This window comes from Sphaeramia orbicularis, chromosome 24, assembly GCF_902148855.1.
Source record: "Sphaeramia orbicularis chromosome 24, fSphaOr1.1, whole genome shotgun sequence".
Taxonomy (NCBI): Eukaryota; Metazoa; Chordata; class Actinopteri; order Kurtiformes; family Apogonidae; genus Sphaeramia; species Sphaeramia orbicularis.
The window spans coordinates 29,770,716-29,795,869 of NC_043979.1; the positions used below are offsets into that span (position 1 = coordinate 29,770,716).

General features: G+C 38.6%; 1 protein-coding gene across 1 annotated transcript in view; it reads left to right on the plus strand.

The window, feature by feature from the left end:
• sipa1l1 (signal-induced proliferation-associated 1 like 1) overlaps positions 1-25,154 on the plus strand; it is a 121,369-nt gene that overhangs the window by 55,493 nt on the left and 40,722 nt on the right. The window contains 9 exon segments of the mRNA XM_030128224.1: positions 9,104-9,239; positions 10,925-11,294; positions 11,391-12,487; positions 13,858-14,077; positions 15,251-15,381; positions 17,210-17,398; positions 19,325-19,499; positions 21,748-21,851; positions 23,007-23,164. Of these exon segments, the coding sequence (XP_029984084.1) occupies positions 11,060-11,294; positions 11,391-12,487; positions 13,858-14,077; positions 15,251-15,381; positions 17,210-17,398; positions 19,325-19,499; positions 21,748-21,851; positions 23,007-23,164 (2,309 nt within the window). The 5' untranslated portion in view covers positions 9,104-9,239; positions 10,925-11,059.

Sequence of the window (25,154 nt, forward strand, 5' to 3'; positions counted from 1 at the left end):
TTAATAACATGATTGTATATTCTTACTCATCAACTTGAAATTACTTTATATTCATGTAAAGCATATCATAATTGAAGAATGATAACCAAGTCATGATTAACGAAATACAATTGTCAATAGTGACAAAAAAAATGAGTCACAATTATGGAAATAAGGTGATTTGTTTTTGTGACTCACTGCTTCAAAAACATCTGCTTGTCATCCCTCGGCCAAATGTTTGTGATTAATTGAATGATGGAATCAGTGCGCTTGCACGGATTAGAAGGGTAAAAAATCAGCACCGGCTCGGTCAGGGTGTTTGGTATTTTAGAAGCAATTCACCATCACATGAAATCATTCTTTGGAGTCGGTGTTTAGCATTAGTAGGGATGAGAATTCAGAACTGGTTCCAAAATGTCTGATCCATTGGAATCATCAGGCACTGAACTTGTCAGTGTCTTTCAACAGTGCTGACATGTTTTTCTGACTAGAATGTGTTTTTTTTTTTCAGCTCTCATGAATGACAGTGTAGCAACTCTAGTCCACTTAGTGTCAGTAATGTACTAAACTGGTTTTCCAACTGTCAATAAACACTAAATAAGAATAGAAAGAAGCCTGGAGGGCAACTGAGAGACACATTGTATTTTTAAATCTTAACATTTGCATAAAAGTACAGTTTAAGACCATGTCTGCCATGTCTCTCCTTGTCATCACCCGAAAAAAAATTTACGCACAAACAGATGCAGTGTGTGCTGTGGTCATCCCACCCATCACTCTACTGAAATGTGAACTCCTTTCGGTTAACTTCAGCTTCACAATAAATGTCACATGACTCTTCAACACAAACTGATGTAAGCATATTTATGAACAAACATAATATTATCAAGATATAATTGTCATATTGCTTATTATTAATGTAAAATAAGTTTAGTAGTATGACATCATGAGCACTATCTTACTACATATATGTGCAGTCATAACTAATATATGTTTTTTTTTGCTCTTGTTAGCACACAGTTTGTGTCAGCCTATTTATTTTTTTACACTATAGGGAATCGGTCAGTGTTATGATGGCCTCCTTAAAGAAACAAAGGCTGTTAAGACTTAACATGTGAAAAGGATGCCATGGTTGATTTTTATAGGGACAAATAAAGTTTAATTCACTTTATTATCCCTGTAAAGACATTTGAATGCATTTTACCCATCCCAATACACACAGCACTTGGGGTGTGTATTGGCAAGAATCTGGCAATACGATACAAATCACAATACTAGGATCATGATATGATATATCACAGTATATCATGATACTGTTAAAAAGGCAATTTTTTGTTTGTTTCTTGTTTTTAAATGATTATTTAAATTGAATAACAGAATTGAATTACACCAGAAATATGCACAAATACTAAACACATTTTTGTTTGATCAGAACAGGATCTAATGCTATTTTACAAAAATTTCCTGTGTTAAAACTTAAATTATGTTTTACAAACATTACCGTTTAAAGTCCTGTTCTCTGTATCCTGTACAAACAAAAAAGAAAAACAAAAATGAACTTCCACAATATCTGCAATTGAATAAATGCCTAAAAATATTAATACAGTACTTTTTAATATCGATACAGTATTGTGAAATAAAATATCGCAATATATTGCAGAACCAATATTTTCTTACACCCCTACACAGCACCTAGCAATAGCAATTAGCCATAGCACTTTAGGAGCAGTGGGTTGGGGATCAACTCCTGACCATCTTCAGTACCTTGTTCCAGGGCACTCAGGTGGATTAACCTATGTACATCTGGTTTTTTTGATGGTGGGGGAAACCACTGGGCAAAGAGAACTGGCAAACTCAACCCAAAACGGCCCAAGTTTGAAGGGGAATCGAACATGGAACTTTCAAGCTGTGACGTTGAAGAGCTAGCCACTTATTTTCAAACCAGCATCATTATCAAGGTTCAAAGTAAGGAACAGACATAATGTGCCTGTACTTGAAAACCCTCAGCCTTCAGTCCACGCCAGGGTTTCCTTATCATTGACTATCTGGTCCCCTGGTTGAGAACTACTGGTGCACGCCAAAGTTTTTGCACATTCGGACGGACAGACGGACGGACGGCAAACTGATGACAATACCCAGCGGTGAGGGCCGAGGGTAAAAAAAGAGGAGGGGGAACCTCAGTAAACTATTGTCAAATCCATCCCCTAATTATTACAGACATTATTGAGATAAAAGGCCATAGAGACAGATTGTTTGTATTTGTAAACCTTTGCACATATAATATTCACATTATTCAGCCCAAAATATTTTAGGAACTGCAAACAGAGCTTTCCATTTCACTAATATGTGAGAGCTCCTTATTGTGACACCACACACACACTTTTAACTCAGTCAGATCTCCATGCTCATCTCCTTCCAGTGCCTCCGCTGTCACTCACTGATAGCTGGTGACAGGGGAGTTTATGCCATAGACCGTCTTTGCAATTTCACACTTGAGAGAAATAGACAACAGCGAATGACTTCAGAGCACCCAAAAAGCCCCTTTTACATTTCAGTGAGCCAGAGAGGAGACCCCACCCCACCGCCAAGCTCTGCAGAGGGAGGAAAACAGCACAGCACGTTTATCTTTCCACACAATTACAATTTCACTTTGAAAGGCTGTGAGCTGAAACTCAACACTTTGGACTGCCTGCTGCCTGGCAGTTTTCAAAGAGAATAATGTTTGATTTATTTTCTTTTTTTTGCTCCTTATCTTTCCTCTGTGTCTTGGCCTGCCATTTCCTCATCTACACTCAGACAAGCTGAGGTTGGCTTTTCAAATGGCTGTGCAACATTTATAACACTGGGCCGCTACAGCTGAGATGTTTGGAATATCTGTGTTTTATTTAAACTATTGTATTTAGGGAACATTGTTGGTTCAGAGGGTCAATGGTGTTTGTAGATTGCTAAAACAAAATGAAAGGAATGTCTGAAAATAAAACATAAAGTAAGAATCGATTGGTATAACAGATACATTACTTCTAAATAAAGCTTTGGTATATTCAGAATATTTCATACTATACGTTTTATACTGAAGTCTAAAGATTTGATTGACTATAAATGGGCCTAAGTTGTGTGTAAAGTAAAAATGATTCCCAAAAGTTGATAGATTGGAAGGACAGTCCGTGCTCAAAAGGGTCAGGTCAATGGAACATGCACATCTTTAAGAAAAATTAAAGTTTCTCTTATCCTTTTCTGTATGCACTCATTTGTTAGCTTATTACTGTGATGTATAATAAATGTTTGTATTAAAAATATTTGACTTGTTTTCTAGACACATTGGTCCTTACATCATAGTAGGATCAAGAATTAAACCGTGTCACTTTGCACATTGAAAGGTGTTACTTTAAATGTGTCAATATGTCCAAAAGTTACCCATATATTTCCTAAATTTTGACATCAGTGTAGCTTAATATATTATTTAATACATCATAGGCACATTTACGGTAAGTGAATATCTTGAGAGCCGCATGTTAAGCACTTTGGCGTAAACCTTGTCAAAATCTGACATTTTGATGAAACTGTGTTACAGAGCACAAAAAATATCAAATGTTTGGTCAAAAATTGTATTTTATGCAATCATCATCCTTACTATGTTTAAGTACTAACAAATAGCTACTGAAACATGTAACACTCATTGATATAGGTTATATATGTACAAAGTTAGAGCCCATTAAACACAAAACATGTAACCATGTCACTGCTTGATCTGACCCAAAAGAAAATACAACATTGTTTTTGTTCAAGGAACTGAAAGTATATACAGCACTATTAGTATTGTATTGTATTGCTATTAACTTATTTCATTTTGTTTTGTTTTACATGATATGCATCTTTCTGTTTCTGTTTAACATATCAGAAGTAAATCACAACTCATTGCTATAAAGCTTGAAATGATCATTATTATTGTAGACCTTTCTGCATAGTCATTTGAAGTGAAGTTTAACATTGATAATCTTATGTCGTCGCATCGATATTAAAGCTATACCGTATGATGTGGCATTTTTACACTTTTCTTTTGTCATCTTAAAATGCTCCTAATAAGGGTGTGTCAAACTAAAATATAAAAGAAATCCACCAGGTTTTGAAACTCAAAAATGTTTAATTCTCGTATAGTTCTGATAAAAGTCTGACCAATCATTTTATTCGGTCCGAATGAAATAATTGGTCGAACCTGGCTGAGCCTCCTGTCAATCATCCATTACGGCCGTTCAGCATCCGATCCATTATCGCGCTCCGCATCTGATATGTGTTTCTCTGAATCTGACACTTCACTGGCACTGCTCCTCCTGTCACTGACCACAGTCTACTGTCTATGATGTGTATGGATAAAACTCAAATGCACATGTGGAAGGAAAAAAACGGATTTCTTAACAGAAACAACAACTAAGGGAACAAACAGGAGTCTGATGAATGAAGGATGGAGTTAAAGTCCGGAAGTCGGGTGTACTGGACTAAACAGGTCTGCATAAAGCTCAGCTTTTATGACAGCAGTACTGATTCAGGTACATGTACTTGGTGTCACACAATGTAGGATTATGTAAGATGATAAATGTATGGACTATGAAACCTCAAATGTCCACGGAAAATTCGCGGAGGCCGCGCATTCACAGTGCGCGTGCTGGGCACCTCATCAGCTGGAGACACTGACCCAGCGCTGCACAGACCAGACCCTTAAATTCAGGGTCTACTGATGGAACAGGGGCCGTGGCAGGTGGATGATGGATCTGATTACTGAGGGAGGGGTCCACGGACACGCTGAAGTGGACCGAACCTCCACTTCCACCTCCGCTTCCATCACGCACATCAGGTAAGAGGAAAGCGTCAGAGCTCAATGACACTGAGGGATTTACACGCAGTTCTATCAGGCTGCCCTCCGCGTCGAAATCCGACACAGAAGAAGGGGTACCCCCTGCGTCAAATAGTGCAGAACGGGGCTCTGACCATGCGTCCATTTCTGACGACTTGGGATGAGCGGGTGGGGCTTTGGAGGGAGGCGGGTTGTTCATGTTCAAACTTTTACTAAGTGCTGTGAGAAATGCCACATCGGTAGGTATAGCTTTAACTAACTAAAAACATGCCGTGGAAAGCATACGTATGTCATCATCTGGGTCTTTACCGTGTGTGTGTAATAGTCATTTTTCTCTCTGTGTGTGCTGTAATGTCTCAGCCTGTCTGTTTACATCCTATATCTTTGTTCTTCCTCCGCTGACGTCACACCATTCATGAACAAATGCACATCATGTACACACACAGACAGTCACACATTTGCCCAGAGGTCCCATGGCAACAGGTGTATGGAAGAACATGCTGTCGAAATTTGAGTCATGCTGTGTCTCTATTTGCAATTGTCATTTTCCCACAAGCCAATGGGGACTTTGTTGATGTGAGCTCTCACAAAAAGCAAGACACGACTTGTCTTGACTCAGCAGTCAGTGTGGTCGGGACGTCTGTCTGGTGTAACGGGTGTACAACTGCCAAATGTTAGGTAACACGAAAAACACGTTCGACACCCTGTCTGACATGCAGATTTCTATCTAACTTTGTGATTTTTGTTTGTTCTTCTTACAAGTGTTCTTTCTTCTTTTAAGTACTTTATTGTCTTCAGCCCCTTGCTGAATTCTGTCATTCAATAAACACTCATCTCTTTGATTGCAAGGTTGTGATCTGTGAAAAATGCACGCCTCAGAGAGATGTACTTTGTCTTGAAATACAATGCAAGCTGATTAATGAACTCAGGATGTGTTTTTATTCTCCTCTTTGTCTTGAAACATTTTTAAATTGCATTGTTTCTGAGACTGGATACAATAAATGGTTGATGAGGGGTTTCAGTCTGTGCACCTTAGCCACATTCACCTTATATTGTACCATCCCGTTTCAGACATCTTTCCGTCCTGTTTTCATTCTGCAGTAACTGCTGTTGTCAGTTAGTCATTCAACACATCTGCTGGGTAGTTTTCAGGTGTGTATGACTCAGTGGCCATTGAAGCACATTTAGAGTCCCATAGTGCCCATACTGACACACCTAGGCTATATTGTATACTGCTACAGTCAAAACATAGTAAATAGTCTCTACCACAGTTCACTGACAGCTAAACTGTCGCATCAGTTGAAGCTCCCACTCGCTGTCAGTCAACTTCAGATGAAATAATACCAATTTAATGTACAGTGTAAGGTTAATGTGTTTTCCTGAAAGTTCAGACCGCGGTTCAACTTTTTATTGGATTGTATATACTTGGTCCACTTAGTTTTGCTTTCATGTGGCAGCTTTGGTAATGGATATGTATTTATTTATCTATTGTTTGCTGCCATGTTCATCTATGTGTGCTACATCTGTGAATCCGATGTGATGCCATTTTTCTTACTTTTTTTTTTTTGTTTTTGGCACTGATAGCCTTATGTATCTTCATATGATCGATTCAGAGTTCCAAATTGTTCCAAAACTGCCTTCATACTGCACATGAACTCAACTATACTTCATTTTGATCCAGACCCAATCATTGTTCATGATCTGTTTTTGGTCCGACCAAAGACCGGCAGGTGTTTTGTCCGATTCTGTTCCATTTCCACCCATGTAATTTTACTCTTCTAACAATTAACATAATTCATTTCACAGGAAGACTCAGAGAAGGTACTGTGAAATTTGGTTAGATGGAAGTTGAGATATTATTCATTTTTTATTTAACTTTATTGTTATGAACAGTTACTACTAAAGCCCAAAATCACATTTCTGGTCAGCCGAATATGCAAGAATGTGCAGTTCATCTGTAGTCAACCCCACAACTTGACACTCGAGATATGAAATTTTCCAATAATTGCTGAATGAATGAGTTTTCGTTCAACTTTAACTGGCACAGTTCTTTCAAGGACATTCCTGTTAAATTATCTTGTACAACTAGAAGCTTTTGGACTATTTTCCTAATTTTACTAGGTACTTCTCTTGAGCCACACACTATTTCCTCCATGCTTTGACAATGTCTTGCTCACTTTCCCAGCTCTCATTGTCTTCAGATGTAAATGAATCCCTCTTTTTGTGGGTTCCAGTGAACTGACCTAGCCTCGGCAGCGCTTACCTGTGTTGAGCGTTGACACTACACACAGTATTTACCTGAAGAATTGACGTCATTTAGACACCGCTAAAGGTTATCTGCCAGTGTAATTGGTCTTCTGCGACTCCAGAGAAGCGCACTGCGCCTCTTTCCTTGTCATTCCCAGTTTCCCACCCTAACATACAGTGTAATCCTCTCCTCAGTCAGTCTGTTGTCCTATTGTTTACTCTTTGACACTGTTTTTCTCATTCTCACCAACTCCCATTATGGAGAATATTACACAGCTGTTAGTGGAGACGAAAAAGGCACTTTGTCGGCTTTTATGTTGTAGTCATGTAAATCTCAGTGTGATTTCTAAGGCTTCATTTGTTTATGATGGTGGAATCTTTGCTGTGCTGCTACCCCGTGACTTCTGCTCATGTACTTCTGTAGGGGTTCTGGCAAGAAAATTTTTTTTTTTTTTTGTCATTAACCCTTTTATGCACGAATTATGAGAACCTAAATCAAAATTTTTTCTGAGTGTTTTTATTCTTCTTCAGGCATGAAAAAAACAATGCGATCGAAAATTTTCTTTTGAAAAATAAATTTAAAAAATAAAAATAAAATAAAAATAATTTAAAAAATACATTAAAAAAAAAAAAAACATTTCTTATGGACCTATTTTTCATGAAGTTGTAAAAATGTCCACTCAGCTGGACACCACACGTTTTATTTTTGACGCACAGAAACATGTATTTACTGATAAATTGTGTGAAAACTATGGGGAGGGATTTGTGTTTCTGGGGGTTTATGCTCAGAAGAGATCTACATAATGTTACCAATTCATGTCAGAAAAGATATGTAGTGTCTTAAAACTTTAATAAAGATATGTGTGAAAAAAAAAAACAAAACAACGAAAACAACAAAATCCATGAATATAGAAGAGAAAAGCTGTAGAACAGCTGTCCACTGTAGTGACCAGTATGCATGAAAGGGTTAAAGATAATACGATCTCCTATGGCAAACTGAAAAGGCCTCTTTAGCATATCACAACACAAACCAATACAGTACGAGTCTGTGTCCGTTGGAAATCTCCCAGTCAGACACACATACGCCCACCAACACCTGGCTATCAAACTGGACTTTACAGTTTCTTCCTGTCAGACTTAAAATACCAGTATTTCAAGCCAAACTAAAGCCCAGACAAGGATGACGGAGCCATCTGAACAGCTCACCATTGAGGAGTAGTAGGGATACTGTACTGTCATAACTACTGGCTCCAGAACGACAAAACACAACAGAGCTGTCGTGTTTAAGTGTGATTTCTCCCACATTAGAAAACAATCCTATTTTCCGATTTTGATATATCCTTAAATGAGAGTGGGACAGAAATATCATGTCATAGAATATACACATTATACACATTATATCTTTAACAACATATACCTGTATATCAAAATGGCTGGGAAATCTGTTCCAATCCTATCATTAACGCAATATTATTCCCTTCTGTACTACAAATATTCCTGTCGAAATTCTGTGCATTGGGCTAAAATGAATATTGTTCGCGCTGCTCAAATCGGTGAGAACTACATTTGAAAACACCGCTGCATTTCGTTTTATTACAGAACGGGTAGAATTAGTTCAAATAAAATCTATTCAGTGCAAGATCTGTGGGAAGGAAAAGGAAGGAATCAGTTGCCCTGTTCTTCCTCACCCACATACACACATAGACGCACACACTCCTGCAGAAAAAATGCTTATCTCCATGGTGACACAAAGTGTGGTCTGTAGTGCACCATTATGGACAGACTTGTAGACAATCACATGCTGAAGCGTACTGGACTCCTTCCACAGCTCTTGTAATGATGTGTGTAGGACTATGGCCATCTAACTAATTTGACTCCATGCTGTACCGTCCAGCAGGGTATGACAAAAGACGTTTCCCATTATTTCTATCGAATTTAAGGGCAGTACCACAAAAGCTGTTATGTTCTATCGCGTTGTTTTATTTTCCTGTTTTCTCTTGTAACTCCTGAATTTTTCTCTTCTTTTTTCAGCTGTGTTGAGTTGGTTCCATCTCCGTTGGATTGAGTTCAGCTCTTACATGGTTGCAATGCTGACTGTCTTTGAGAAACCTCAGCTGTAAAATTGTCATCAACACATTTCTCTCCCCCGAGCCCCAGCTCTGTAAAGGTACATTTTCTGCACTATTATTCACCTGATTCAAAAATACTTATGTCACATCTTGAATTTGATTTGGTGTGATGTGAACATTAAGGTTGGTAATGGTGCATGTATTTTTCCCATCACAATACAGACATTACAGTTCAGTGCATGCAGTCACACAGTGAATACGCAGTGTCCCATATGCAAAGATTGATGAATGTGACGCTGAAGCAATTTCACAAATGCGAGTTCCACCTGGTTAGCTGTAGGTTGTTGTTAACGCAGCATTTGAGTTGATAACGTTATGAAAGGTACAAATATGAAATGAGATAGAAGACACACTTTGCACGTCTCTGTTTACATTTAACTGTAATTCAGAGCAGTATTAAATTGACTGTGTTCCTTAATGTTGTAGTGAAGTTGCTAAAGTGGCCAGTTGGTACAGTGCTACCATCTGCACCTGTTATCTCAATCCTTCCCTCCTGTTCTGCATTTTCTTTTTTAGGATAGTTGGGCTTAATTTGTGAATCTTTTAATTGAGCCCAAGTAGAGGAAAATGAAACTCTCCTAACACATCCTTTGCTCTTTATCTTTTGTAACTAGATATCGTGTTCAGTTTTACAGTTAATGGTGACCTGTTACCTTATTTTTTTTATTTTTTATTTTTATTGGGCCTGCAATAAATTAGTATCCATGGGGGTAATGCATGTTAACATTTTCACCTCGCAGTGCCAACTACTGCAGGAGGAGATTATATGACAGTAGACGGGACAAACTAAATTAACATAGTTGCGGAAAAAATGATTAGACCATCAAAAGTCATCAAACACTATGGTTATGCAATCAAGTACTAACTCCTGTGTGTATCATGTGGCTAAAACAGACAGAAAAGAAAACATGGAATGCCTAAAAACACTGTTTTTGGCAGTACAATGCCATAGATATTGATGTAAGAAATTAAGTGATTTTGGTTATTATCAAGAAAACATGGAAAATGGCTAGATATCAGCTCTGAAATTAAACTCTTATGAGCTATTTTTGTTGTTTTCATTATATTTGTCCAAACAAATGTACCTTTAGTTGTACCAGGCATTAAAATGAACAAGAAACTGAAGAAAACAAGGGGTGGTCTAGTAATTTTTTCCACGACTGTAGATTTAGAAATAGACGGACTTAATTTATCATTAGAGGTTTACATCTAAAAATTAAATTTTGATGCAGTTGGCTCAGGAAGTAGTAGCGATAAATAAAAACGGGCACTATATATACAAGATAGAATAAATATGCAAATGAAAAACTATGTGTCAAGTATAAAAAAAAAAACTATAATTCACTCATAAAAACTATCAGCAGTAATTATCAGTGATTAAAAACTAGTATCAGTAATTAAAATTAATGTAAGACTTTTTTTTTCTCATTGTTTTATTAAATTCCTATTTAAGTTGCATGAAACTGTTTGTCCAGACTATGGTGTGAACCGAGCCGTGACTTTTAAGTACTATTATGCCACTTGTGAATTTTGACACCATACTTATTACATAAGCCACAGGGATCTAAGTAAATTTTCTCATGTTTACAAATGTTCCTCTAAACAACTAAAATCTCTCAAAATTTTGTTGATCGTTATTCAGACTGGTTATTTGGTAGCGGGGCTCATGTTTTCTTTTCTTTTTTTTTTTTTTTTTTTTTTTTTTTTTACCATTTTCCCTCAGGTCCAAATGTGTCCATGAGACTCTCTCATCGCTTCTATCAGTGGGACTAATGTTGACCCTAATCTAAAAGCATCAGCACCCCATCCCTACCTTTCCCTCCCTTCTCCCCTCCCTGCACCCTTTCCCTGTACCACTATGACCAGTCTGAAGCGGTCTCAGACAGAACGCTCAGTCGGGGGCTCAGTGCCCGCCACTGATGAGTTTTATACCCGCCGCCTGCGACTGCCCAATGGAGGGGCACCGCCACCCCGGAGTGAAAGTGCCCACATCTCCTCTTCCTCCACTACTGGCACAAACCCCGGTGTCCCCAAAATGGGGGTTCGAGCTCGTGTGGCTGACTGGCCTCCGAGGAAGGATGGTGGAGGAGGAGGTGTTTGGCATATCACAGTGGAAACAGACTCACCGAGCTCTACCACCACCACAAGTTCCTCTGGGTCTGGAAGTGGGGATAGAGAAAGAATTGTAGGAGGGGGAGGAGGTGGTGGTGGTGGTGGCGGCGGCGGCGGCGGCGGCGGTGGTGGTAGTGGAGGAGGAGGTGTATCAGCCGTCACAGCCCACAGTAACCTGTCGGCGAAGCTGGGCCACCTGATAAGCCCTCAAGACTCCTCGATGCTGCGTAACATCCATAATACCCTGAAGAGTAAGATGCAAAGCAAGGGAAAAGACAATCGCTTCCTGTCACCAGATGGCTATCTAGGGTCACCTCGCAAAGGTATGAGACGTATCCGCCAGCGCAGTAACAGTGACATAACTATCAGTGAGTTGGACGGGGACAGTAATGAGGGCTGGTCCTTCTCCGGTTGGACACCCATGCACCGTGAATATGGCAGTACTTCATCCATAGACAAACACGGTGTGTCAGGTGAGAGCTTTTTTGACATGCTTAAGGGATACCAGTCTGCAGAGGCTCCTGATCAGCGAAGCCCAGCTCCAGAGAGGCTCACAGAGCTCCTTACAGTGGCTCCCATAAAACAGGCTGCCCTTGACCTACCTGATGGACCTTTAGGGCCTGCCAGAGGTAGCCCTGCCAGTCGGCTTAAGGAGCGAGAGAAGCACTTGAAGAGGAGATCAAAGTCAGAGACAGGTGGAGAGTCAATATTTCGCAAGTTGCGCAGCGTGAAGGTGGAAGGTGACACATCCAGGGCTGGCTCAGATGTTGAGGATGGGGGGAAGGGGGATGAGAGCGGGCCCCCTCCCAAACCTTGGATGTGCCAAAAAGGATTTGCTCATTTTGATGTCCAGTCTCTAATGTTTGACCTCAATGAGGCCATCCACAGCCGACAGACCGGGGGCAAACGCAAGAACACTACGACTGGTGCTTCTGCAGCGGCCGCTGCCTCTGCTTCAGCCACATCCTCCCTCTCTTCCAATCAGAGTGGAGTGTATGGGTCTCCCTGTGGCTCACAGGAAGAACTAAGCACAAAAGATGGGTCGAGTGGACACGGTACAAACCCTGCTTTAGACCCTGGTGACGATAAGAGCAATGACCTGGTGCTCAGCTGCCCTTGTTTCAGGAATGAGATCGGTGGAGAGGGTGAGAGGAACATCTCCCCAGCTAAACAGGTAGGTCTTGTACAATAAGATGCCATAAAGATTTATCTCTGTGCTACTCTGCAGAAAACTTTTTTACATGTCCAGTGTACAGATGCAATGTAAATATTCACTTTTTTTTATAATTTGAAATATAGGTAGACTTTATTTCGAACGTAAGTGGGCAAAAGAAATTCCAGATTTAAAAGAACACGCCAATACATGGAAATAACTCAACCAGAAAAGAAAACAAATATCACACAGATGTATGACTATTTCATTGTGGCTCTTTAACAATACTTTATGTCCAAAAAGGAGTGGGAGGAACCTGAGCTTATGTTGTCCTATCGCAATTTTACATGACATGGCTAATCAGCAGATGTATACAGTCCATAACAAAGAATAGGTCAGTCATTAAGTTTTTTACACAGTTTTTACACATCTTTTTAAATTTTGTGATGTTTTCACACTGTTTGACATTTAGATCCAGTCCATTCCACAAAACCACTCCACAGCATGAAATGCACATCTTTTTAAGCTTTGTTCCAGTGAAATAAGTTAGTTTAGTTTTATTTCAAGCACATAGAATCCTCAGATAACAAAGAACCATGCAACACGGTTAAACAAAATTTTTCAACGCTTGAAAAGGAGTGGGAAGAAGTATAACTAATGGACTCCCACCCCTTTTTTACAAACCAATAATTAAATTAATTCCGCTTCCTTTGCTTTAACACGCCTTTTTTCCTGTATAATTTTGCAATAACACAAAGCATCCATGCAAACCATTTACATACACTTTTTTAGTCACCTCACACACAATCAGATTTGCATAATCAACTGTTTTTAATTAATAGAAACTATAATATTTATATGCACTTTAAATATTTACTACAAATACAATCATTAATAATAAATGTGATAATATCTCCTAGTCATGATAGATTGCTGTATTAGTTAATTAATTAATTACAATACTATCTTATTTTATGTATTCTTCTATATTATAGCTGGATATTCACGTATTCAGATAATGTTCTATATTTTGTTATTATAGTGGATTTATACATCCTTTTAAATGCACAAAATGAAGAAGACATTGTAAAGTTCTGTTCCAGATTATTCCACAGACGTACCCCTCTAACAGAGATACACTGGCTTTTTATGTTTGTACTACACTTCATTTTCTTGAAGATTTCATTTCCCCTTAAATTATAGTCACTATGCCTCAAAATATAAAACATTAAAAACAAAATAGCCAGCATATTTTAAATGTTTTAAAAAAGAGGAAAAATACAACAAAAATAAATATGCACAATGCACATAATTCATGTTCTAGACAGATTTAAGATGTAATATTTATGGAACTTACTTTTCACACTTTGTCGTGTCCCATCCTCCAGCAGGGCAGCATAGGTAGTGGAGGGAGCTCAAGCAGTTCTTCTGGCAGTACAGAGGAAGGACCTTTGGAAGCCACCCTCACTTCTCATTTTACCAACGCTGGTGTGGCTGTGTTGGAGGCCCCGAAGGACGGACCGAGCCAACACACCGACCGGTCCAAACGATACATTGTGGAGCATGTTGACCTTGGCGCTTATTACTACCGCAAGTACTTCTACCTCAGAGGTAAGCAATGTGGAGAAGTATGAGCCTTTAGATTAGGTTTAGGTTTTGACCTCAGAGTTTCCCATTAGCTATCAACACTGTGCTGGTCCGCCAAGGTTAATGTGTCTTGCCACAGTCTCACATTGAGCTGGTACAACTACATTTACACTTCTCATAGTAACATAAATGATCTGTAACGTTGGTGTTGTGCTCACCACACCTTGCTGAGTGACTTTACTGCAGCAGCAGCAGCAAAACAACCTGCCCTGCATGTTAAAGCAGACAAACTGAACACTTTTAGACCCAATATAAACAAAATTAAATACACTTACCAGCCGAGGAACATTTATGCAACACACTCTAAACACCATCAAGCACCTGGACTGTTGACTATGTACATTAAATATTATTGCAATATGAACATTTGGACATGCTGTTATTTTATGTACCCTACACAAGAGTACAGGTGGATTACTGAATGTCACAACTGTAGGAATTGAAATTTCTCTATTCACCGATGCATTGCAAAGCCGGTATTGAATACATTACAGAGGGATTTATTTTTGGGTTTTTTTGTAATGTTTACATACTGAGGTGGCTCACAGATATTGTTTATGCTGCTGAATACTGACATATAAAAGCACTTACTATACAAAAAAATTGTTAGTATCAAGCTGGCCACTTGTAATAACTGAAGAATAATAATTGTAATAATTAAATAGTCATGTACAGTAATGAAGAAAATTCCGAATGCAAGACATTGAGATGATCAGGAGTCATTCTGCATTTGACTTGTGATAAATTTGTGAATCCGGAGAATATTCACTTGTATCTCAGTCCTAACACAAAGCTGCATACGCTGTTCAGTTTTTCTTGTTTTTTCATGTATGATTCCTGCCCCACTATAAATAGAATGTAATTCAGTGGTAAATACTAGACCATAAAGAGCTGTCATGCTTTATGTGGTTTTCTTAATTGTGCTATATATTTTCTATGTTCAAATAAATTGTATTGAATAACCCAAAATACAGTTGAACATTTTAATAGTAAAGGTTGGAAAAGTCTAGAAGCATTAGACATGTCGTTTCTTAAACATGACAGATTTTTTTTTTTTTATATCATGGTTAAGAAAAGACATACAGATATTTTAATGTTGTATGGGTCCTTATCTTTTTTGTCATTTCTTACCCCTAGAGCACTGGAACTACCTGGGAGTAGATGAGAACCTGGGACCAGTGGCCGTGAGTCTGAGGAGAGAGAAGCTGGAGGAACATAAGGAGCATGGACAACAGTACAACTACAGGGTCATCTTCAGAACCAGCGAGGTACACTGAAATGAGGTTTTGATTATTATATTGTTCGATTATTTTTTTGTCCATTCACCTGCATATAGAGTGATTGTACCTGTTCCCTTAGGGTGGATGAATGTTCTTGTTCAGTGTGTCAATATTCAGTACACTCTGTACTGACTGATGCTACTGTGGAGCTATTAAGAGTTTAAAGTGCGTAGGAGTGAGCATATACAGTAGGCTCTGTTCCCGCCAGCAGAGGAGAGACATAATAAAACTGTACCTCAAGGTTGTCAGATAGAGCTTTTCCCAAGACCTCAGATGTCACTGCCTCCAAGTCATAACACATCAAGTTACAGCACGTTCGACTTTAATTTATGTTGTATTCTCCTAATAGTTCCCTCATACTGCTCACTGAGAACAAATCTCGTGAATCCCTTTAGTCGTCGCTGCTATCTCTTCCCGTAAACATGCTGAAGCCAGAGATCCATGTCCTTATTCCCAGAGCTGAACGCCCACCTACCATCTTTGTCAGCCTTCATCTGCGAAGGACTGAGCTGTGCCATTTCACAGCTAAACACGACTAAAATAGCGCCAAAGGTATTTGAGCGGAGAAAGAAACGCACAGCTCTTGTATTAAAGAGCTCCATGAGTAATAGCCATTCCAATCTCTTGGGATGACGCACAACATACTGCTATGTTTCCCTCTATATTCCTCCATGTCTTTTGCCCCCCACCCCACACCCCCCTTCTTATTTAATTGCTATTTTAAGAGCAGGAAGATTAGGTGGTATAGATAAATATATGCATGTGTGTGTCTATGTAGGAGTGAGTGGGCTGCGCTAATGTTGAAGATTGCTGTCCACTGACGATAACTATTGTCCTCTCTTAAATTAGAGGGTTTTTCTCTTTCAGTTTGTTTAATCCAGAGGGTGTTGGCACTAACTCTGGTCCTACTGAACCCTGAGTGCAGGCACACAAGCACAAAACATGAATACCTTTAAGTGAATCTTAAAAGCCCCCAGACTACTACATATATCCAGCTGTGTTATTTGCTCATGGTAGATATTCAGGTCCTGGTCCTTCTGCAGCTGTCCTGATTTATTCATGGAAGCCCTCCCCGAGTTTGTTTTAGCCTAAAGCCTAAGAGTCTTCTTAGTGGAAACTACAGCAGCAAAAACCTTCATGTGATGTTTTTTTTTTTTTTCTTGCTCAGCCAGACCATTCTCCACACGTTTTTGTGCACTAACAGAGAAAAGTGGTTGGGCACGATCCATTTTTAGCCATGGTTTTTGTAGAAAAAAAGAATTGAATAATTCCACGATTGATCCTGATCCCATGATGCACCAACAACCATGAATTTCAGTTGAGAGGAAAACTTTTAGGCTAAAAATTGAATTTAATTGCAAAGGGCTTTTATACCTCATTACAGGCTCCTGTACGTTTTATCCCAACATAGACTCACTAGTGACTGGACAGCTAGTGAAATGTTGAACTGTTTGTCCAAAGGTAGTGCTGCTGACATAGTTACATTCCCACAGAACAGCTTTTTATAGCTGAAGACTTTGTAGAAAGTAATTTTCTACTTTGAAGAACTTTGACTATATAATTTAGACAACAATGAGCCCACGCAGCTGCCGCAGAGAATACAGAGCACTACCAGACAGTGTTGGTGAATAAAAACATATCGCTATTAACGTACCATCATGGGAAGAATAAAGCCAGAAGTAATGCAAGGCTGAAAAATAATGTTTTTATTTATGAAATATCACTCCTAATGTCACAAAGTTTTTCTTGCCGCTGGTTATTGTTTCCATAATCCTTGAATTTCTCTGTGTCGGTGTCTCTGCCCTTTGGTTTCTAGTTGAATACCCTGCGTGGCTCTATTTTGGAAGATGCCGTACCTTCTACATCCAAGCATGGTCTTGCTCGAGGGCTGCCCCTCAAAGAGGTGTTGGAGTACCTGGTGCCTGAGCTCAACGTTCACTGCCTACGCCTGGCACTCAACACACCCAAGGTCACTGAGCAGCTCATGAAGTTAGACGAGCAGGGGGTAAGTGCACACAGTTAGCAACATGGAATATGTAAAGCAGTGAGGCTGAATGGTTAAAGCCCTGCTTTAAAATATCTAAAGATACGTTTTATTTTTTGATGACGTGTGCATACATTACATAAAATATTTCACCAAGTACCGTGTTCAGAGTAATCTGTTCTTTTATTTAGTGTAGCATCCTCTTACATTTGTTTGTCTGTCAGTGGCTTCATATCTTTACACATAAGAAGATATCAGTGGACTCCTATTTTGAGGTGCTGAATAAATCCAGAAAAATATGTACATTTTTCTCATTTCTGTATTTTGTACATGCAGATATTCACAGTTAACTATACATTGTCATTCATCTTCAGCCAAATTAAGCTCAGATGCCAGCTTCTGTCGCTAATTTTAGGTTTCTTCATGAAGAAATCACTGAAGAGATGACTTTCAGAGGTTGTAAATAAAAAGTGATTCATAAATTAAATGTATTATTATTATAAATCTGTAGTTATGTGCTTTACAAATGTATCAAAATCAAATTATCAGTGAACACATTGAACCTGAGAACATTTTGCAGCATTTTATTAGCGGTTCACACACTTTATGATAGTGACAATGATACTAGTCAGCTAGGTTTGAAGCTTCAAGGGTGCTAGCAGTGCGAACTACCTTCGTGCTGAACTTTTATTACATAGCAGCATATACTACCTCCAGCTGATGAAAAGCATCAAAGCAGCATCTTGAGTTAATATTTCAATAAATTTGCATGAACTACCACAACATATAATCTAGACTCAAATTCATTTATTTAGCACATAATATAATCTATGTCTACCTCATCATTATGTTTCATTTGTATTAATTTACATATACTGTGGATTTAATCTTTATCCTTTTGGTTCATTCATTTATTTCCTTACATTCTGTTGTTTCTTAGTGACAGCTAGATTAGTTTTTTTTTTTTTGTTCTATCGTGACTTTCATCACTAATTGCTTTATATTGCAATATGCTGAATTGCAACCCCTGTATCATGATCACTGTTGTGCCATCAGACTCTTGCCAGTACAGAACCCTAAATACTCAGTTATTTTTGTTTAGAATATATAGTACTCAATATAATGTGACTAAAATATGAATGTCACCTTTTCTGTAAGATTGATTTCTGCCTAAGTCACATCCGATAGATGTTCATTACCAGTGGAGATGAAAAAAAGTCCCATGATTCCATGCTTTTTCATACATCTTTCGTTATTACTTTGGTTTTTGAGAGACCCCTAGCATATTGAAAATACATACATAATTCCTGATTCTTTACTTTAGAGGAGTTCCTTTTTTCTGAAGGGGCTTTACATTTCATTCAAAGCTCTTAGTCATGATGTTTACATCATCTTATCATTTCTCAAAAATATGAAATATTAGGCATACACTCGAACCGTTTTCATATAGAGTGTGCAAGAAATAGTTTTCATTAATTTTTATGAATCATTTTCTGCGTAGGTGTGGGTTTTTTTTTTCTCCCAAAAGAGGGATGTTTCATTGTGAAGCAAAACAATTCATTATTTATTTTTGCTTTATGTTTTATTTATGCATTCATTCACTCACTCCCACAGATTATAGAATTTAAGTGCCTCACATAAAGACAAAATGTGTCATATACACACACACACACACACACACACCTCAACCTTGAACATAATAAAAACAAGCCCTTTGATGGTTAGTCTCCCTGATGTAATCATCAAAAGCTGAACTCTGAAAATGTCAACACGATTGCTCTGGAAAATGGCACCACGATCACTGCAAAACGACCCAAGGTGGTTATTCTTGAAATGCCAACATGAGTTCTCCCCAAAATGTCAGCATGGTTACTGCGACATGATTTCTGCAGATTAATACAGTTACATCTCCATCTTTCATTGTACCAATATCTGTTTTCTCCACAGTTGAGTTTCCAGAGGAAGGTGGGGGTGATGTATTGCATGGCAGGCCAGAGCAGCGAGGAGGAGATGTACAACAACGAATCTGCCGGTCCTGCACTGGAGGAGTTTCTCCATTTACTGGGGGAGAGGGTTCGACTCAAAGGCTTCACCAAGTACAGGGCCCAGCTGGACACCAAGAGTATGTATATAAACACAAATTACACCTTTACCTGTGCAACTAGATACGTGTGAATGGGCAAACGATGGTGCAATGTTTATTAAAGAAGTATTGAGTTCAGTCACCCTGGATTGTTGTTTTGAGGATGTTTATGTAGGGGCACCATCTAAAAAGTAATTTCATGTTATTTATAGTAAGTTAGAAAACACTGTCATTTCTATATACATACAAATTTACGTTTATGCACCTTATGTATACATGTATCATACTGTTCATCCCTGATAGCCATGCATATTTAACAAAGAAACAAAGAGCTTAACAATAAAAGATCAAACTATTAAAAATGTAATAAAAAGAAAGTACAGCGCACATACATTTCTAAGGAAGGAAGATAATTGTGAAGTACATATACACTGTATGTTAAACTGATTAATGGTATATAATAGTAGAACAATAAGAATCAACTAATAAAAGACTTATATTGTGCTTTTCAATTTTGCATACTCAAAGCACTTACATTAGGACCAAACATTCATATGCGTTCATACACCAGTGTGAGTAGCATTGCAGGCAAGGTGGGTGAAAATGTGTTGCCCAAGGACACAACGACACAAGACTAGGACAGAGTGGGATTTGAACTGAATGACTGAATGAATGAAGACTTATAATGTGAAAGCAATGCAGTGTAAATCTGTAATTCGGATTTAAAGCTATCTTATCTGGGGGGAAAATGCTATCTGTACTACCAGTTTGTTCTAGTTACTTGCAGTATAACAGTTAATGCTCTTTGTCAGTGTTCAGTTTGGACTCTGGGCAGGACTATCTGACGTGAGTCCATGGATCTGAGAGTCCTACTGTGTTTCCAATCCAATCCAACTTTTATTTATAAAGCACGTTAAAACAACCACATTGGACCAAAGCGCTGTACAGAAGACTAAAAGCACAATACATAGAATTAATAAAACATTAAGAAACAATAAAATCAAATAAATAAAACAAGTTAAGGTGTAAAAACAAAAACATTTATATTCATTCAACGCATCACTAATGTATTCTGGGTCGAAACCATTCAGTGATTTATGGATTAGGAGCAGCACTTTAAAATACATTCTGCAGCTAACTGAAGGCCAGTATAAAGATTGTAGAAGTGGTTTAATGTACTTTGTTCTCTCTGCGTCCTGGTTAAAACTCAGCAGCAGCAAATGAATGAGCTAGTTCTTAAAACTAGTTCAGTAGGAGGATCCCTTTTTCTGCACAGAGGAAAATATAAATGAATAATTAGGAGTCCTATTCATTGAGTAATTAGTACGTGCGGTTGCCGTTTTACACTTGAGGACAAATTTGTTAACATTTACACTTTTTTTGTCATTGTTATTAAATCAAATACTAGATTGCAGGAAACTAACCCAATGATTTTTGTCAGTTTTTCTTGATCTTAAGACATTTTGGCATTCTCTTTTTGCTTCTAAAATGTGACTTTCCTTCCAGTTATATTTCACTTTATCTCATTTTTATCTTCCATGTCTTCGCCTTAAAGTCTGCAGTTTATTTTTTTTTACATTTGTGATAGATGATCTTTGGTATCAGATAATTTGACCTGGAAAACTGACACTTATCCACTGCTGCAATTATGTTTGTCTCTTTTTTGACAAGACTCAGCTGCCTTAACGCTTCTTCCTCTAAATATTTTACTTCACACTATGACTCTCTTTCCATATATATCAAGTCTCCCTTCGCACTGTTTGACATTGTTGCAAGACACTGTAATACTACCATCAGTGCTCTGTAAATCAAACCCAACCCTGCAGTGTGTTCCCTGTAGAACGGCTGTAATTAATTGAGGTAATCCAGCTAGGTTAAGTGTGGTCTTTTAAACACCTTGTGACTGTTTTGTCTGAATAGAGTGCATTGAAGTACATCAGTAGACTCTGGAGGCGGTTATTAAAATGCAGTGGTTCTCTCCAGAGCCGAAGGGTTTTTAGAGCTGGTGAACACTGGGCCATCTGATTAGTACTTGCTGCAGAGAAGGATGGAGCACATGAATGGAAGCATGGTCATAACTGATTTTGCATAAGACAGTTTTATAATGTAGACGTATGGAGGTATTGATAACTACTGTATGTTTGGTTTTGTTTTTTGGGTTATTTGTTAAGTCTCTTGGCCCCATTCGCTATCCTTGTTACTGTATAAAGGAAGTGATATATTGCTTTTCCTGGGTCTAAAAGCAGCTCTGAATTTTCTCATTTTTGTCATTTTTCCTTCTCATCAGCTGACTCGACGGGCACCCATTCCCTGTATACAACGCATAAGGATTATGAGATCATGTTCCATGTGTCGACCATGCTTCCCTACACACCAAATAATAAACAACAGGTATGATAATGAACAGATTAGAGTTGTAACTTAAAGATGTGTTTGTGCTAATCAACAAATTACAGTGTTTATTTTATAAATTAAGTTAAAGGAGGAACTGTCTACATTATGCACTGTTCAAGTTTTAGGGTTTACATTTACAATTTACATATTAATTTAAGTTCATTTATATGCATATGCTATGTGTTTTTTTTTAATTGTATTTTTATTTGTATGTTATATGAAAAACTAAATCATGTTATCTAGGGATGGAAATCGAGAACTGGTTCTTTTTGTGAACTGGTTTCCAGTAGTTCAATTCCTTGGAATTGTTTGCCTGCCTGCTTAATGATTCTGTTTATCGATTCTGCCTTTGTTGCGCATGCATGATGACGTCATACGTACACTATGTTGTTTTGGTTTAGAACATAGCCAACATGGTGTTGATGCAGAAAAGCTCCAAAGAATGGCTAGATTTCACGTAAAAAAAATGACAACCAGAGCCACTTGTAACACTTGAGAAGCTCCCATTTCTTCAACGGGGGGGGGGGGGGGGGGGGGGGTTACCTCCAGTATGCTCAAACATTTGTCCACACAGCATGCAATTCATTTGGAATAATGTCACATGTTTGATACGCTACTTAGAATCTAGCGGTAGAGTGAACACCAGGGTGTCATCCGGGCCCGGTTCTGGGGGGGGGGGGGGTGTCCTGCCCCCTCAAATAAAACTTTCTAAAGGTAGGGAAAAGAAAATGAGGTGCACAACAGTGACAGACATAGAGGAATTAGTAAAGTGTCTTAAGTTTCATTTTCACTTTCACTTTGTATGTATGTTGCCCCCCCCCCCCCCCAAAACCAGGTCTGGTGTCATCTGTTATTATTTGTGCATACTGTATATGTTATATTTTCTGTGCAGAGATGGGAATATAACAGACAGTTAATGCAAACAAACCTGTTTGTACTCTTTTATTCCTTCACCCAATGAGAATCAATAAGAGAATCAATAAGGAATTGGATCGATAAGCAAAATTGATAATGGAATTGGAATTGTTAAATTCTTATCAATTCCCATCCCTACTGTTATCTTACTTGTCTCTTATGAATGATGTATACTGAGGCTTCATGCGTTCGTAGCCTTCAGGCTCAACCTCACTGAATTTTCTCCTGCTTTTCCAGTTGCTGCGGAAGCGTCACATCGGGAATGATATCGTCACGATTGTGTTCCAAGAACCCGGTGCTCTCCCTTTCACTCCCAAAAACATTCGTTCACACTTCCAGCATGTGTTTGTCATTGTGCGAGCTCATAATCCCTGCTCGGAAAACGCCTCCTACAGGTGAGACACACAAACGCCACATATAGGAGACAAGTACGTGCATTTAATTTATAAACGTTTGGAGTTTTATCTTTGAACGTTAGTAGATGGGTGGTGTGTAGGTGCCCTGTAGTGAGCTTTAAACTGAAGAATCAGACCACTGCAGATCAGATTGATTATTTTTTTGAGTTGTCAAGGACTGAGGTTTTTTCCCTATTGAATTACTTTCCATTATTACTAAAATAATGTCGCTCTTATGTGTCGTCTGAAAAGTTATGCATCTCTCACTGCTTTTGTCGTCCCATCTCTTTATCATAGAGTGGCTTTCTAATGTTGAGAGTCCTCTACAGCTCACCACATTGTCAAAAATTCATAGCGTAAAATACATGTGCCAGCCCAGACTCATTTTTAAGAAATAATGATCATTCTGTTCAACTGTGAAGGACACGTCGTTCTCTGTTTACTCTTGCCTCTGCCATGTTATCTACTTTTCTGTCATTCCCTTCTTATCTTCCAGCTCTATATGACTTGTCCTCCCTCTCTTACTAATGGCTGTTTTAATTGCTGTCTGAGCACATTGTGTGAGGTCTTAATTGTCCCCCATGGGGCTGCTTCATTACAGGGCAACAACAAACACAAATACTATGTACACAAGCCTTGTGTGATTCGCAAATGTTCTCCCAAGTCAATGCCAATTTCCCCACAAACTTCCGTGGCTAAACATCAGGTTTCAGAAATGGAATAAGATTCACAGTCACCACAGGGAATACGAGTACGTGTCAGAATATATGAAATAAAAATGACCCAGATGCTTTGAAGCGTTAGGTACTGTATGTTGTTTTTCTTTTAAGATTCCCCTCAGGCCTCCACAGGACATTCACAAACACAGGCCAGTGAAATGTAACGTGCTCTATTGTTCCACATAGCGTTCCTCCACCTTCTAATGAGCGTCACTTTTGGTGGTCGGAGTTATACCAACTGCTTCAAAGATGCTATTTCAGGGTTGACTTGAAGGCTCTCTGAGAATAACAGCACTGCCCACTCTGATGCTATTATAGTTTCTTTGATTGAGAAAGAGAGATATTTGAAAGAGACAGTACTGTGGATTGTTTTGTAATGAGAAACGAGGGTTAACAGTGGATTTGTTACTAGAAGAAAGTACTTGATATTACTTAAATCAGGTGCACTAATGCCAAATCTGAAATCAGAATTTCTCCAGCACATCAGGGTTTTGAGTTATGCACAAGTTAATATATACACATTAGCAGCTTATCACACCATTGTTTTAATTCTAAGGAAAGGAAAGAAACATTTGATGCAGTCCAAAGTGATGTAAACCCAAAAGCCAGAATTTCCATTGGATCTCAGATTGGACAACTCATTGGTGATCCCATATTCCCCTCAAAGTAGGGGCGAGCGATATGGCAAAAATATTATTTCAGGATTTAAAAAAATATATATATCGTGATCTCGATTTTATGGCGATTCTTAACATTGATCTTTGAGACTAATTTGCCAGTTTCTGAACAGTGCAACCAAATACTTTCCCTTTGTTAGTGATCCTCAACCGGGGGGGGGGGGGGGCTCAAGCACAGGACAGGAGGGGGGAAAAAATCACTAGCTATTAGTACAAAGGAGAGCTGGAGAAGTATTTACAGCTGGGCAGCTCGAACGGTGGGTCAACTACTTAAAAGGAGTGATATTTTGCTTTTTTAAATGGAATTCTGCATTTTAAAACATTTCCCTGTGGTCTACATAAACTGTAAATGCTATGCTTGGCCCTGAATTCTTCATTAGTTCAACTCCACAGGTCCATCTTCAACCCTATTTCTGAGTAGTAACACCAGAAAGGTTGTTTTAGCGCTGGCCCTTTAAATCCAAATAAGCCTCTTTATGCCCCACCCCCTCCAGGTTGTTGGCTGTGCTGCTCTGTCCCGTTCAACCAACAACTAAACGCTTTAGCTAAGTGGCTGGAAGTTTGGACATATTTTCCCTTTTTACTACAACCGCT